This window comes from Terrapene carolina, unplaced genomic scaffold (assembly GCF_002925995.2).
Source record: "Terrapene carolina triunguis isolate 2854851 unplaced genomic scaffold, T_m_triunguis-2.0 Scaffold130, whole genome shotgun sequence".
Taxonomy (NCBI): domain Eukaryota; kingdom Metazoa; phylum Chordata; order Testudines; family Emydidae; genus Terrapene; species Terrapene triunguis.
In genome coordinates this window covers 32,423,528-32,437,937 of record NW_020664481.1, presented here as the reverse complement: position 1 = coordinate 32,437,937, position 14,410 = coordinate 32,423,528, and the positions used below count along the sequence as shown (strand labels likewise).

The following is a 14,410-nucleotide window of genomic DNA, read 5'->3' as shown; positions in this document are numbered from 1 at the left end:
ACTGCAAATAGCATTCTTTTGCCTTTGTGGATAATTTTTCCTTCATCGAATAAGTGATATATATATATATAGAGAGAGAGAGAGAGTATTTGTCACAGAGCATCTGACTATTGTATTTATGGTGTGATCTATACTCCAAAACCAAATACGCTTAACTCCCTGCATTTCTCTGGTTCTGTCTCTACTGTCAGTGTTAGCTATAGTGCAAGCTTTGAATAAACTTTTATCATAACTAAATATCTTCCTTAAATCTTTTCTTCCTGTTTCTGACTCCAATGGAGGAAGCTGTAATCTTAGGCATGTTCCTGTTTCCTTTTAGGTTTACTATAATTGTTCAAAATATTCAATGTTATATTAAAAAAACTAAATGTTATGTATTTTTTTAGTTTGAGATGCTTCTGCAAGCTTGCACCAACAAAATTACCAAAAGTTTTGGGCATAAATTGTTTAGCACTATCTAAGTACTGACTATGATATTCTGGGGTGCAATCCAGACCAATAAGGGGCTGTTATCCCTGCCCTGTGAACTTGGGTGCCTCACAGTGCTTTGCTGCTGTAGCTCCCACCTGGACAGCTCACAAACAACCTTCCAGCCTGTGGATAACACCCTGGGTATCTGTGAATAGCTGCAGCCTGCCAGCCATATATCAGTCACATTCTGGCTTCTACCATCTTGGTTACACACTCCCTGTCCTGGATTTTTCCCCAAAATGTGTTTTCTGCACTGTCTAGCCCTCTCCTAAACACTCCAGATATGTTAGGTCTGTTGCCTCTCTAAGGGGATCAATATACAACAGTTTGCTACCCTAAATGGAGTAACCCACACAGTTCACAACACTGGATTAGTTTTGATTAAAGAATATAATAAATTGATTTAATTACAAGGAGATAGGTTTTAAGTGAGTACAAGTCTACGGTATTAAAGTCAGGAATGGTTACAAGAGAAATGAAGATAAAATGCTTCCTCGTACTCAAACTTAACAAACTATACTTGGTTCAAGGTGAAATTCCTTACCACGTTTCCAGTAACTGTTGACAAAATTCTCAGGCCACGATCTGCTCCCAAAGTCCAAGGGCTGTTTCTTTTGTCGTCTTAGGTGAAAGAGAGAGAGAGGGCTAGGTAGAGATAAGTTAGGGTGTTTTTGCCCCTCCTTTTTACAGTTATCACCCTTTGATATGTATTTAGAACATAAGAACAGCCATACTGGGTCAGACCAAAGGTCCATCTAGCCCAGTATTCTGGCTTCCGACAGTGGCCAATGCCAGGTGCCCCAGATGGAATGAACAGAACAGGTAATTATCAAGTGATCCATCCCTGATCTCCCATTCCCAGCTTCTGGCAAACAGAGGCTAGGGCCACCATCCCTGCCCATCCTGGCTAATAGCTATTGATGGACCTATCCTCCATGAATTTATCTAGTTCTTGAACCCTGTTATCATCTTGGCCTTCACAACATCCTCTGGCAAAGAGTTCCACAGCCTGACTCTGTGTTGTGTGAAAAAAATACTTCCTTTTGTTCCTGCTGCCTATTAATTTCATGTGGTGACCCCTAGTTCTTGTGTTATGAAAAGGAGTAAATAACACTTCCTTATTTACTTTCTCCACACCAGTCATGATTTTATAATCCTCAACCATATCCCCCCCTTAGTCGTCTCTTTTTTCCAAGCTGAAAAGTCCCAGTTTTATTAATCTCTCCTCATACGGAAGCCGTTCCATGCCCATAGTCATTTTTGTTGCCCTTTTCTGAATCTTTTCCAATTCCAATATATCTTTTTTGAGATGGGGCGACCACATCTTTGCACAGTATTCAAGATGTGGGCGTACCATGGATTTATATAGAGGCAATATGATATTTTCTGTCTTATTATCTATCCCTTTCTGAATGATTCCCAGCATTCTGTTAGCTTTTTTGACTGCCACCGCACATTGAGAGATTGTTTTCAGAGAACTATCCACAGTGACTCCAAGATCTCTTTCTTGAGTGGTAACAGCTAATTTAGACCCCATCATTTTATATGTTTAGTTGGGATTATGTTTTGCAATATGCATTACTTTGCATTTATCAACATTGAATTTCATCTGCCCATTTTATTGCCCAGTCACTGAGTTTGGAGAGATCCTTTTGTAGCTCTTTGCAGTCTGCCTTGGACTTAACTATCTGCAGATTTTGCCACCTCACTGGTTATCCCTTTTTCCAGATCCTGTATCAATATGTTGAATAGGACCCCTGGGGGACACCACTATTTACCTCTCTCCATTCTGAAAACTGACCATTTATTTCAACCCTTTGTTTCCTATCTTTTAACCAGTTACCAATCCATGAGAGAACCTTCCCTCTTATCCCATGACAGCTTACTTTGCTTAAGAGTCTTTGGTGATGGACCCTGTCAAAGGCTTTCTGAAAATCTATATCCACTGGCTCCCCCTTGTCCACATGCTTGTTGTCCCCCCTCAAGGAATTCTAGTAGATTGGTGAGGCATGATTTCCCTTTATAAAAACCATGTTGACTCTTCCCCAACAAATTGTTTCTCTATATGTCTGACAATTTTGTTCTTTACTATAGTTTCAACCAGTTTTCCCAGTACTCAAGTCAGGCTTGCCGGGATCACCTCTGGAGTCCTTTTTAAAAATTGGTGTCACATTAGCTATCCTCCAATCATTTGGTACAGAAGCTGATTTAAATGATAGGTTACAGACTACAGTTAGTAGTTCTGCAATTTCACATTTTTGTTCCTTCAGAACTCTTGGGTGAATACCATCTGGTCCTGGTGACTTATTACTGTTTAGTTTATCAATTTGTCCAAAACCTCCTCTAATGACACCTTTTCCTGAGGGTTATCCCTAGATAAAATTCATTCCTGCTGTGAGGACAGAGACAAAGAGCACGGTGGTGAAAGATGTTCCAGGTTGTTGTTTGCTAAGATGCAGATTTGTTTGTTCCTGCCCCCCTTCCTTGCCAAAGAATGGCCTCATGATAGGCGATTGTCCATCAACTTTGATGACACCTGACTAGAGGCGTCAGCTTGTCCTTTGTCTTTGAGAAACTAGTTTACTGATCTGGTAAACACATTTCAGACCTAATTTCAGCTGATGTTCATATCTTTACATAGTTGCTACATATGTTTCACCATGATATTACTGACCAGCAAGTTATTAGTTTTCAAACGATACCTTACAAGATATATTTTGTGCAAAGGTTGTTACAATGGTCTGTAGGGTATGAATATAGGGTCATGCTGACATCCACTGTATTCGGCTTTGATTGAATATGAATAGTTAATGCTATATAGAGAGAGCGCACTATAATTTTTGGGGACTGGTAAGTGGCTTTATTTCATTAATCTTCTAACTGAATATTCTAACAGTGTTTACAGTATGAAGTGGCATATTCTAGATCTATAACTTTATATTGTCTTCCAGACCTTGACACACTGAAAGGCAAAGACATTTGCTTTCTGCTTAATATATCGCAGTATGCTAGTTAAATGCACTATATTGAGTTTCTCACAGTATTTTTTGAAAGTCTTAAGTTTCACACAGCCAGGTCCTCTAAAATAAAAATGACTGAAGCAGCAAGTCACTTAGAAAAAGATTGCATCATCTACCTTTTGATAAAGTACTTCATCAGTTGCAGTAATCCATGAAATCCTGGATACCAGTAAATAGATTAACATGAGAAATGAGGGATCTGCAGTTTATTTTTTAATAAACTCCCTTTTTTGTCCCAGACATTATTTTCTAGAGTTCTGTATTAAAATTTTATAGCTAAAAATTGTTACCTGTTTCTTTGAGTGTCAAGAATCCAATTACTCAACCAACTTAGATACTCTGTCAGTTGGAAATAGGGAATTCTAGTTAGAACCTGTTTTCTTCCTTCTGTCTGTTAAGTATAAATCTAAACATAGTAACTTGGCATAGAACGCTTATCCAGAGATCTTTCTCCAGGCTTTCATTTCAAATAGTTTCAATCGCAGTAGTCAAACAACCTCAATCTCTTACGTGATAGTCATAGAAATAGAGCAGCAAAGAAACTTCCTAATTCTAATTCTGAGGTAAAGTTTACAGTGGTCTATTACACTATCCTGACAAAGTTATTTTGTCTGTTTTTAATACCTTTACAAACAGTGTTTAGTCAATAGGAACTCCCTGTTGTTGTTGAGGACACTGTTTTGTCATCAAAGTGTTATGTCACTTGAATTTCCAACAGGTCATCCTGGGTCTCATATTGTATATTGTAACACTTATATTGGGGGGGGGGGAAACTGGTTTGTGTGCTTAAAAACCGTAGGCTATAGTGCTTCTGCAACCTTTAGTAGAAGTAATTATTCGTGTATTTTTTAGGACAAATACCTCAAGATTTGCTTTTGTGATTACAGCAAATATGACTTGTTTGGAGGAGCCATAAATGCCTGAACTGGTCTTTTTACTTTAAAGACTTACAATGGAAAGAAATTATGGTACATTTTAGATGTAGGAATTTTTAAAAAGTTAACATAATTTTAACTTAATTTTTGCTATGCAAATTCTGCAGTTTTCCTCTACTTTGTTAAACTTAAAATTTCAAGTGAGGGGTTTTTACAGCTATAACTGAGCTGTTAGAGAGACCCATCTTGGAAATAACACTGTATTTGCTTCTGTTAGATGCACCATAGCACTTCCCCTTCCCTCCTCCTCCTCCCTTTCCCCCCAGAAAACAGAGGGTATGTATATAGAGTACATTGAATACTATCAAGGAAATGAATGAGAGTAATGCAGACATCTTGCATCTTAGCCAGTGAAGCATGTTGCCAGTTAAATCCTGGCCCCAGTCACTGATTTTAGTGAGGTCAGAATTTTATTCAAACTGTTTAATTCAATACTATTTGCATGTCCTTTCTCTTACCAAAATACTGTCATTTATTCTTAACGATCTAATTAATCATAACATTAGAAATATTGTCACCGTTTAGAAATGTACATTATATCTTTCATACAACAATACAGTTAGCAACTGTCCAGTCAGAAATACTTTAGATTAAAAATATATTAAAGCTATCAGCATGCATGTCGTGTGTGTGTGATTGTGATTGTGTGTGCACGCGCATTTTGGTTTTTTGGTTGTTTTTTTATGAAGACTATCAGTTATACAGTCGGTTGTATGATTAATTCTTTACAAGGTCTATGCAGTATATCAAAATAATACTATGATATAGTACGTATAAGGGGAAAATACCAAAAACATCAATAGTATAACCTTGCATTTTTTCTGGGATACATACTGAAGGATTTTTACCATATGTAACAATTTTTAAATAAATCTCATATATGCTTGTATTTTTTCCATTACAAAAATGTAAATGGTGACAAAAGAAGAATTGGTTCCTATCTCCCCAACATGCATCATTCAAAATACCATTGACAGTGCAGCTGCTCACTAAGTTGTGAGATTTATGGCTTTTAGGTCTATGGTGTTCCATTACCCTGTGTACACAGTCAAATTGATTAGCAGGCAGTTGAGAGCAGAGAGAAGCAGCAGTGCAGTGAGTTGATGCCGATCATATCTATGAACTGTTTAAATACTGTTAATATTGTCCTTGTTTCTTGTTGAGATAACAAACTGTTCTTGGTTAACTATGTTAATAAAAGTATTTGTTTGCCCTTATTGATTTTAGGGGCCTCTAGAAAATGATTTGGTGGTCCATGTGGCCCTGATAGCAGAAAGTCAACGGTAAGACATTTAGTTTTATTAAGAATTTTTATTTTAAGGAAGAATTGAATGTGACTAGATCTACAGTCTGACACAGGTTTTCAAAGAAGCATGAGTGAGAATATTAACTCAGATTTAAATTGACATGATATTCATGTTTTTGCTTCTTCAGTAATTGCTACCAAGACCATTACAAAATCAGACTGTAGTTATGCTGTGATTAAATCCCTGCATTTATTTTGTTTTATAGCCTACAAGTTTTTCTGAACACATATGGAATCCAGACTCAGACTCCCCAGCAAGTGGAACCTATTCAGATATGGGCTCAACAGGAACTTGTCAAAGTAAGAGATTTTGCATTAGTGACTTATCTATGCGGTTCTTCCTCTTTTTTTTTTAAATGCAATTCCTTATTTGCTGACAACCAGACTCGTGCCTACTTATGTTGCAATGAATTATCTAGGTTTTTGTTTCATTTTAATTAAACTGTAAGATACTTCAAAGTGTGCATTATTGGTTTATAATGCATGCCTGTTTGAAGCATTTAGCAAATAATTGAAGGCTGTGTTCTATATTTGCACTTAAGTACATCTTTGACCATAACCGAAAATGTAATTTGTGATGATCTGTTATCTGATCTAGGTAGTATCTAGTCACCTTCCAAAGAATAATAATAAAAAAAAGAATACAGTGAATCAGTGGACTTAAGTCAAGGTTGTTCTTGACACAAAGTGAATCAGAGACAGATACAGAGATGGATTTAAGCAACAGACCATAACTTTATTAATTTAACACTGGGTAGGTGTGCTATATTCCCACCCCATGCTGTCACATAGCAGGCATTTGTTTGGGTGGAGTGTGGGGTTAGAGTGCTCCCAGAATATAACAAATATCTCAGCGAAGATGCTCCTTGGCCAGTGCCTTAGGACAGTTCACCTCTGAATCCTCTTGCCCTCCACATTTGTGGGAGGGTAAAAGGTGCTAAGGGGGGAGCTCAGTCTGCAAAGTCTTAAAGTCTCCCCTTCTCCTATAGACACAAGGTCCAACAGTGAAATCCTGGGTCTCATTTACCTCAGGGAACTGGCCATTTTAGCCATTATCTGCACTGGAAACTGGCTAATGGAGATACCAGCAATTAGAATGGTCATGGCCATCCACACTGTCTGGCATCCATATCCAGCTCTTAAAGTCATGAAGACATTGCCAGCCCCTGCATCTGTCTAATGGTGTCCATCATCCTTATAGCTTACGCCCAGTGTATTGGATGTCCCTATGTGTGATCATTGAGCCCCCTGCCCCCAAAATTATCCTGGTAGTCTTGTGGTTTGGATTCTGATGGGCTCTGTCAACACAGGCTGGCTTGAGAGCTCCCTGCCAAACTTGCTTAGCGAGCATCTCTGACCAAACCTATTTTGTGCATGGTCATTACCACTTAATCAATTCCACATCCCTCTGAATCCTAATTCTCAAATTTAGTCTGGTGCAAGCCTCAAGATCATTTTTACCAAGTTGAATACCTCAGCCATCAGTGAGTGCAGCAGAGCCATAAGCTGATTCCATAACATGGCTGTTCTGCTATATCACTCAAGGCAGACAATTTCAGCCTTGAAGCTCAGTTGTGATCCACCTGCTGACCTCGTTGCCTGCTTGTGGGCCCCATTCACAATTGAGTGCCTGCAGCTCCAGACATCAATCCTCCTCCCAGTGTCTCCTGCAATCACAGACAACAAAGTTAGTTCAGACCCGGGATGTGCCCCAGCAACCTATTGGTAGGGTGAACATATATCCTGTAACAATCTGATTTCCAGGGCTTGATTGCCTGAACCTTCTGGAAGTTGAAATCATCTGATCCTGTTGATTTTTGTTGCCCCAAACCTAAGGGAACTCATGCCAGAATTTGCAGGACTGAGATGTAAGTAGGCTAATGCCTTCTTCGTGTCCACAGTAAACTGATAACTGCTCAGATAGCTGCCATCCCAGGATATGAATAGAGTGTCTGGTTCCTGGTCCTGTATGTTTTAAAAGGCTTTGATGGCATTCATGGGTTTACCTGTTGATCGGCATATTCCTTGAGCTCTATTGTGGCCCTCTTTCCTGCCTGATCAGTTTTTGAATACTTCAATTTCAGTGAAATTGCTCCTGCGTAAATTGCACATCCAGTAGTTCTAATGCACACCTGGAGCTATCGCCTGTTGTCTGTGGCACTAGTTTAGTAAAAGCACCAAAAAAAGACGATGACAAATGCTGCTTTCAATAGAACTGCTTCCACCCTACAACTGCACACTCTGGGTAAAGCTTCCAATCAGTATGGTTATGGGGAACCTGTCTTCTTCCCTGCAACCATCTTCTCTGGAACATCCTTCCAAAATCTTCCTTAATAAAAATCCCCTACTTGAGTCAGCAAGTCCTGCTAGCCTCCAGCAAAACCTGAGGCCAGCAAGGTGACCCAGTATTATGGATGAAGCCAATCCACGGTGCATTAAAGACTCTACATTTCTTACCACCTGATGTTCAGGGATGGAGCAGATACACTGGAGTCCTTCCCTAACTCAGAATTATATAGATTCCACCAAACTGGCCTTGTACACTCTGACGGGGGTGAGAGTGTACAAGGAAATTGCAGGAGCAATTTCACTGAAATTGAAGTATTCAAAAACTGATCAGGCAGGAAAGAGGGCCACAATAGAGCTCAAGGAATATGCCGATCAACAGGTAAACCCATGAATGCTATCAAAGGGGTGGGGGTGGAGGGGTAGAGGGAGCAATGAAGTTTGTTTGCCAATTCGAAAGCTGTCAGGAGCCATGTCTTGACAACTGATGAGGCATCACCTGAGGGCCTCAGCTGGTGAATTGTGCAATTTCCTGGAAAATGTCCTCTTGAAATCGAAAGGATGTCAGCAATGCCCTTATCTATGTCATGAACATATACTGCACAGATAAGAATGTTAAATAAAAGGCAGTGCAAAACAAATGTCCTCTAAGGCCTCATTTTCCATGAGAACTTTGCGGACTGCCGATTGATAATTGAGGGTACGATAAATGGTGAATAATCCTGCACCCTCTGTGATGGTTCTCAGTGTATCCAGGAGTGAGAGTCACCTTGTTACTCCCTGACTCTAGTGAGACGGAGTCTTGCTTGTGGTAGCTCCCTACCATCACCAGCCTTTCAGCCGCTCAGTGACTCTCCTCTGGGCTATGTTAGTCCTGTGTTTGCCTTGCAGATTAACAAGAGGTGCACCCCAGATCCCAAGTTCCCTTGTGATATCCAGCCCTTGACACTGGCTACTTACAGAAATCCCAGTTCCTTTGCTGCCAAAGGAGCAGTGTACACCAGTTTACCAGTTTTACCTTAAATCACTGCTCCTGTATAACGCACAGCACCTGTGAGCACTTGCAATAAAACAAAAGAAAGTTTATTTAAGAAAGAATAGAGATGCCACTAGAAACAAGAGAGAGTGAAGGGAACCTGGTTACAATATAAAACAAAATCATAAAACACAAACTAGGGCATACACTTATTAGATTGTATAGGTAACAACTACTAAAGTAGGTTCCCTAACCCCATCCCCACCCAAAAGTACAGTCTGTTGCTGAGCTGGTTGGCTTCCCAGGAACAAGGATGCACACTTTCATGAGATACCCCTGCTCGACAAGATGACTCCTCAGTGAATGGATGCAGAGTGTCTTTCTTTACCTTCTGATATACTGATTCAGTCTTTCAACTTTACTCGGGGCAAGTCTACACTATAAACTTACAGCTGTATAACTACATTGCTCGGGGTGTGAAATATCCACACTCCTGAGCAACACAGTTACACTGACCTAACCCTTGATATTCCATTTTGTGTGAGACAACGACCTGATGACCATGCCTGTGAAGAGTTGCCATATTCCAGGTTGCAATTTTGGTGGACTGTCTGAGATCTCAGATACAATTGGATGCGTTGCCACAATGTACTGCAGACATGCCTGCCGACGTCAGAGGACGCACATTCCCAGGGGGGTTTTGGCACGAACCTGTCATGTTTGCACTGAGGGGAGACGGCACCAACAAGGCATCTACAGCTGAAAGTAAGGCAGGGGCTTTAACCCTGGTGCTGAGTACTAGGTTATTCATGATCAAAAAAAAAGAGCGAACGATTATCCTGGGAAATACCTCGTCCCACTGGGGGATGAGACGGAGGCGCAGTAACGTGAGCCTTTTCCTGGTCTACCAGTATGGGCTTCACGCTGTGCGACCCGAGACGTTGAGTCTTTCTCAGCGACTTCCTTCACCTCGGGTAGCTAGGTGCAGCTTCTGCCCTGCATCTTCGCCGCCTGTGTTAGCCATCATTTTCAGAGGTCACACTGGATCTGTCCACCTCGCATAATGCCCAAGGTGATATTTCGGACAAACCTTCATCACTGATGGCATAGCTCCAGCTAGCAATCCCCTACTTCAGATGTTACACCCCCTCCACCACAATGAGGTACATGGACTGTCTTGGTACATGGATTGCAGGACTAACAGAAGCAAGGCTGGTAGATCACGGACATCACGAGGTGGAAGATTATTTACTTCTGTATTCTGGTGGCCCCAACCATCTATATGGGGTAGCACTACTACTGCGAGGTGAGGCCAAGTCCTCCCTGACAACCTGGATGCCTGTGTCTCCTCGTTTACTTACTGCATGTCTTAAACATCGGCATGGTTCCCTCACTGTCCTAGTAGTCTATGCGCTGATAGAGGAATCTGCCGACTCAGTTAAAGATCATTTCTATGATCAATTGGAACATCTAGTATGCACAGTCCCTCCACATGATAATCTCATGATCCTGGGTGACCAAAATGCAGTTACTGGCTCCCTGCGAACTGGGTTTGAACAGATCATTGGTCATTATGGTTCAGGTACACCCAGTGATAACTCTCGCTGCTTGCTTACACTCTGTGCCTCCCAGAATCTTTCTGTTCTTGGGTTATGGTTCAAGTGGTGACGCATACACCACATGTCATGGATCTCTCATGATGGCGTCACTCAGAAGGAGTTGGACCACCTAATTACATGTGATAGGCATCTCTTCGCCTTCTGTAGACTATATCGTGGTGCAGAATGCGCGGCGAACACAGATCATCTAGTGGTCGCCCATATGGTGTTGATGCTCCAACGAGCAGGTAAGCCTTCTGTGATGATGAAGTTGTTTGACATCAATGCACTCCATGTGCGAGGTTTAGCCAACAGGTTTTGTATTGATGTCAGCAACAGATTCTCAGCTCTAGCTAATCTGCCAAATGATGTGGAGGTTGCCTGGTCCCTGTTCACTTCTGCCCTCAACCCATCTGCTGAGCAGACAATTGGATATAGGCATCCAGCATGCCGACCATGGCTATTGGAGGAGGCCTTCCAGATAATTAAATTGAAGGCTGGAGCCTGCCAGCATGGTGATAAGCGCACTCGTGATCAGTTGAAGCGAAAAATTGAAGCGTGGCACTCCACGATCGCAAGACATATTATAATCAAGTGGTGGATGATGTTGAATTTGGCTTAGCCAGGGGTGACTTGAAGCCAGCATTCCGCACCATTCGCAACCTCAGCGGTCAAGAGGTAGTCACTACGAACGGCATCCTGAATGACAGCCAAGGCCATTCATGTAAATCGGATGATGCCATTCTCTCACACTGGGTGGAACATTATCACAGTGTCCTGAACCATCCTCCACTGTTCAGAGCTGGATGATCTGGCAGTCACTGCGGTTCAGGATCCAGACATTTATACTGATGCACCAACATTGGATGAAGTGAAGTGTGCCATCTCTACACTGAAAAACGGACGCGCAACCGGTGCTGATGGCATCCCCTCACAGCTGCTAAAATGTGCTATTGATCCTGTAGCAGAATCACTTCTGGCCATCTTTCATCTGGTGTGGCAAACTGGAACCTTGCTAACTGCCTGAAAGGACGGTATTGTGATCTCACTCTATAAGGCCAAGGGACCGCGCAGTGAACGTAAGAGCTACAGGCCGATCACCTTGCTCTCCATTCCTGGGAAGGTGTTTGCTCATGTTTTGCTGGCACATCTGGAGCCTTTGCTACATCAAATGCGTCGTCCCCAACAGTCAGGCTTTACGTGGAACAGGTCCACATTAGATGCCATTTTGGCCCTTTGCTTGTTGTCAGAGATACATCGCGAGTTCAGGAAGCCCCTGCATGTAGCATATGTTGATCTTAAGGCTATATTTGATTCAGTAGACTGTGTTGCGTTATAGAAGGCCTTAAAGGGCGTAGGTGTCCCTACCACTCTGCTGGACTTGATTAGAGAGCTGCATAATGGAACCACTGCCTGTGTTCGTCTGGGGAACTGGATGTCAGCACCATTTAAATCAGTATCTGGTGTTAGGCAGGGTTGCATTCTGGCCCCTGCACTCTTTTGTCGGGCAATGGATTTCATAATGCAGCATTCCATCAGGTCCATAGGCATTGATATCGGTGATCTCTCGCTCACAGACCTTGATTATGCTGATGACGTTGTTCTTTTAATACAGAGCCCCGACAGGTTTCATGAGGAGGAGTTAGCTAAGATTGGTCTTCATGTTTGTTCAAAGACAAAACTGCAAAATTTAGGACCAGGTCCACCTGTGACTCCAATCTCTTTGAACAACGAAACCGTCGAATCAGTTTCCAGCTTTTGCTATCTGGGTTCTATACTTACCAGCTCCTCCAATTCTCACACAGAGGTTCTCCATCGGCATCGCCGCATCTGCCATGGGCCATTTACAACGGATATGGAATCAACATCAGCTTAGTATGACAACTAAGTTCAGGATTTATTCGAGCTGTATCCTTCCCATACTGTTGTACGGCTGCGAAATATGGACGCTACGCCGCGCAGACTGGACAAATCTGGAGGTTTTCCACACAAAATGTCCACGTCGTATACTTAGCATAAAGTAGAATGACTTCATCTGTAATGCAGATGTTTATGGTCGTTCGGGTCTACAGACTACTGGGGCCATTGTCCACAGCTGGCTCTTTACGCTTTTCGGACATGTCGCAAGGATGCCACAAGACATTCCAGTGAATGCTGTTCTCCGGGTGGCTTGTAACATCTGGGATAAAATTCCACCAGCCGAGGAGTGGAGGCGGCCCAGAGGCAGACCTCTTTTACATGGGTTCATCAAGTCTGTTCCAATGTTGGACTCTCAATCCGTCAAGTCTTCGCAGTTGTGCAGAAACGGACCAAATGGCGAGCGATCATTAAGGCCAACTGTCACGCTAAGCATTGAAGAGAGAGAACCCTTGGTATAGATAGCGTTATGTCAGTGGGAGGGCTTCTCTCATTGACATAGCTACTGTCTCTCATGGAGGTGGATTAACTACACCAATGGGAGAACTTCTCCCGTCAGCTTAGTAGCATCTTCGCTGAAGCGCTACAGTGGCACAGCTGCACCATTTTAAGCAGGGCCGGCTTTAGGCCGATTTGGCCGATTTCCCCTAATTGGGCCCCGCGCCTAAGAGGGCCCCGCGCAGATCGGCAGCGTCCCTGCCTGAAGCAAAGCTCTCCCGGAAGTAGCAGCTGTTGCTGCTAGGCAACCAGGGACGCTGGCCGGCAGAGGGCTAGAGCTGAGGCAGCGGCTGTTGCAGTTCGGGAGGGGGGAGGGAGGGAGAAGGCACATGTGCTTTGCAGCTTTCCCCTCCCCTCCCCCCAGCACTCGCCTGGAGGAGACGCTGAGGGGGCTTCCTGCAGTGGATCTCACTCACCTTGGCCCCACGCAATCGGGCAGTGTCCCTGCCGGAAGCAAAACTCTGTGGCTCTCCGGGAAGCAGCAGCTCTTGCTGCTAGGCAGCCAGGGACGCTGCACTGGCCGGCAGAGGGCTAGAGCTGAGGCAGAGGCAGCCTTGGCTGTTGCAGGTCGGGAGGGGGGAGAAGGCACATGTGCTTTGCAGCCTTCCCCTCCCCTCCCCCGCCAAGGGGGCTTCCTGTCCAGTGGGAGACAGGAATCTCTGCAGTGTGGACCTCACTCACCTGAGCAGCTGCTGGGGCTTCGGTCGGTGAGTGTTTGACCCTGTGATTCCCCATAGGTTTGTAATATTGGGTTGGTTTTGTGGGTTTCGGTGGTGTTGCTGTTTGAGGTTGAGTTTGTGCCTGCCTGTGTCTGTTTCAAAACTAAACTCGGGATCATGTAACCCAATAAACCCAGGAAGAAAGCCCCAAACCGGTACTTAGTGCTGTGAATTCCAGGTGAGAGAGAGAGGGGGGTTTGGACAAGGAAATCAAAACATCAAGAGGGGAGAATGCGAAAGGTCTGCAACACATCAGGCTGAGACTTTTATCTCTCCCCCCCCCGAGAGAGGGGAAACTGAGGCACGGAGTGATCTGATTTCCCTCCCCAAATTATTTTGCAAAGGAGGGGGACGGGGGCTCCTATCCAAACCAGTTCCCTTCCCATCAACTCTGCTTCCCCTGCTGCAAGACCACTGTAGGGGCTGAATATTTCCATTAAACTCTGGCTCCTTCGTTTGCCCTGCAACAATAAAATAGACTGGCTTTGGGGGGGAGGAATAGCCCCCCCAAAGCTGTGTGGACATTAAGGGTTTTTTGGGGGGGGCACGATAATATTCCAGATCAATCAAACGCCCAGCTCAGCTTTCTAGCCATCCAGCAGCTCTAGGGCAGGGAAGGAAGGTGCTCTTGGTGCAGAGTGGTCGCAAAACAGGGGTGAATTTAGCGGGGGGGGGGGGGGGGGG

At 43.4% G+C, this 14,410-nt stretch overlaps 1 protein-coding gene across 3 annotated transcripts in view; it reads left to right on the top strand.

Moving 5' to 3' along the window:
* PHKB (phosphorylase kinase regulatory subunit beta) overlaps positions 1-14,410 on the top strand; it is a 199,460-nt gene that overhangs the window by 134,719 nt on the left and 50,331 nt on the right. For all 3 annotated transcript variants that reach the window (XM_026652662.2, XM_026652660.2, XM_026652661.2), the window contains 2 exons: positions 5,654-5,709; positions 5,939-6,032. In XM_026652662.2, coding sequence (XP_026508447.1) covers positions 5,654-5,709; positions 5,939-6,032 — 150 coding nt within the window. The remainder of the gene's footprint in view (positions 1-5,653; positions 5,710-5,938; positions 6,033-14,410) is intronic.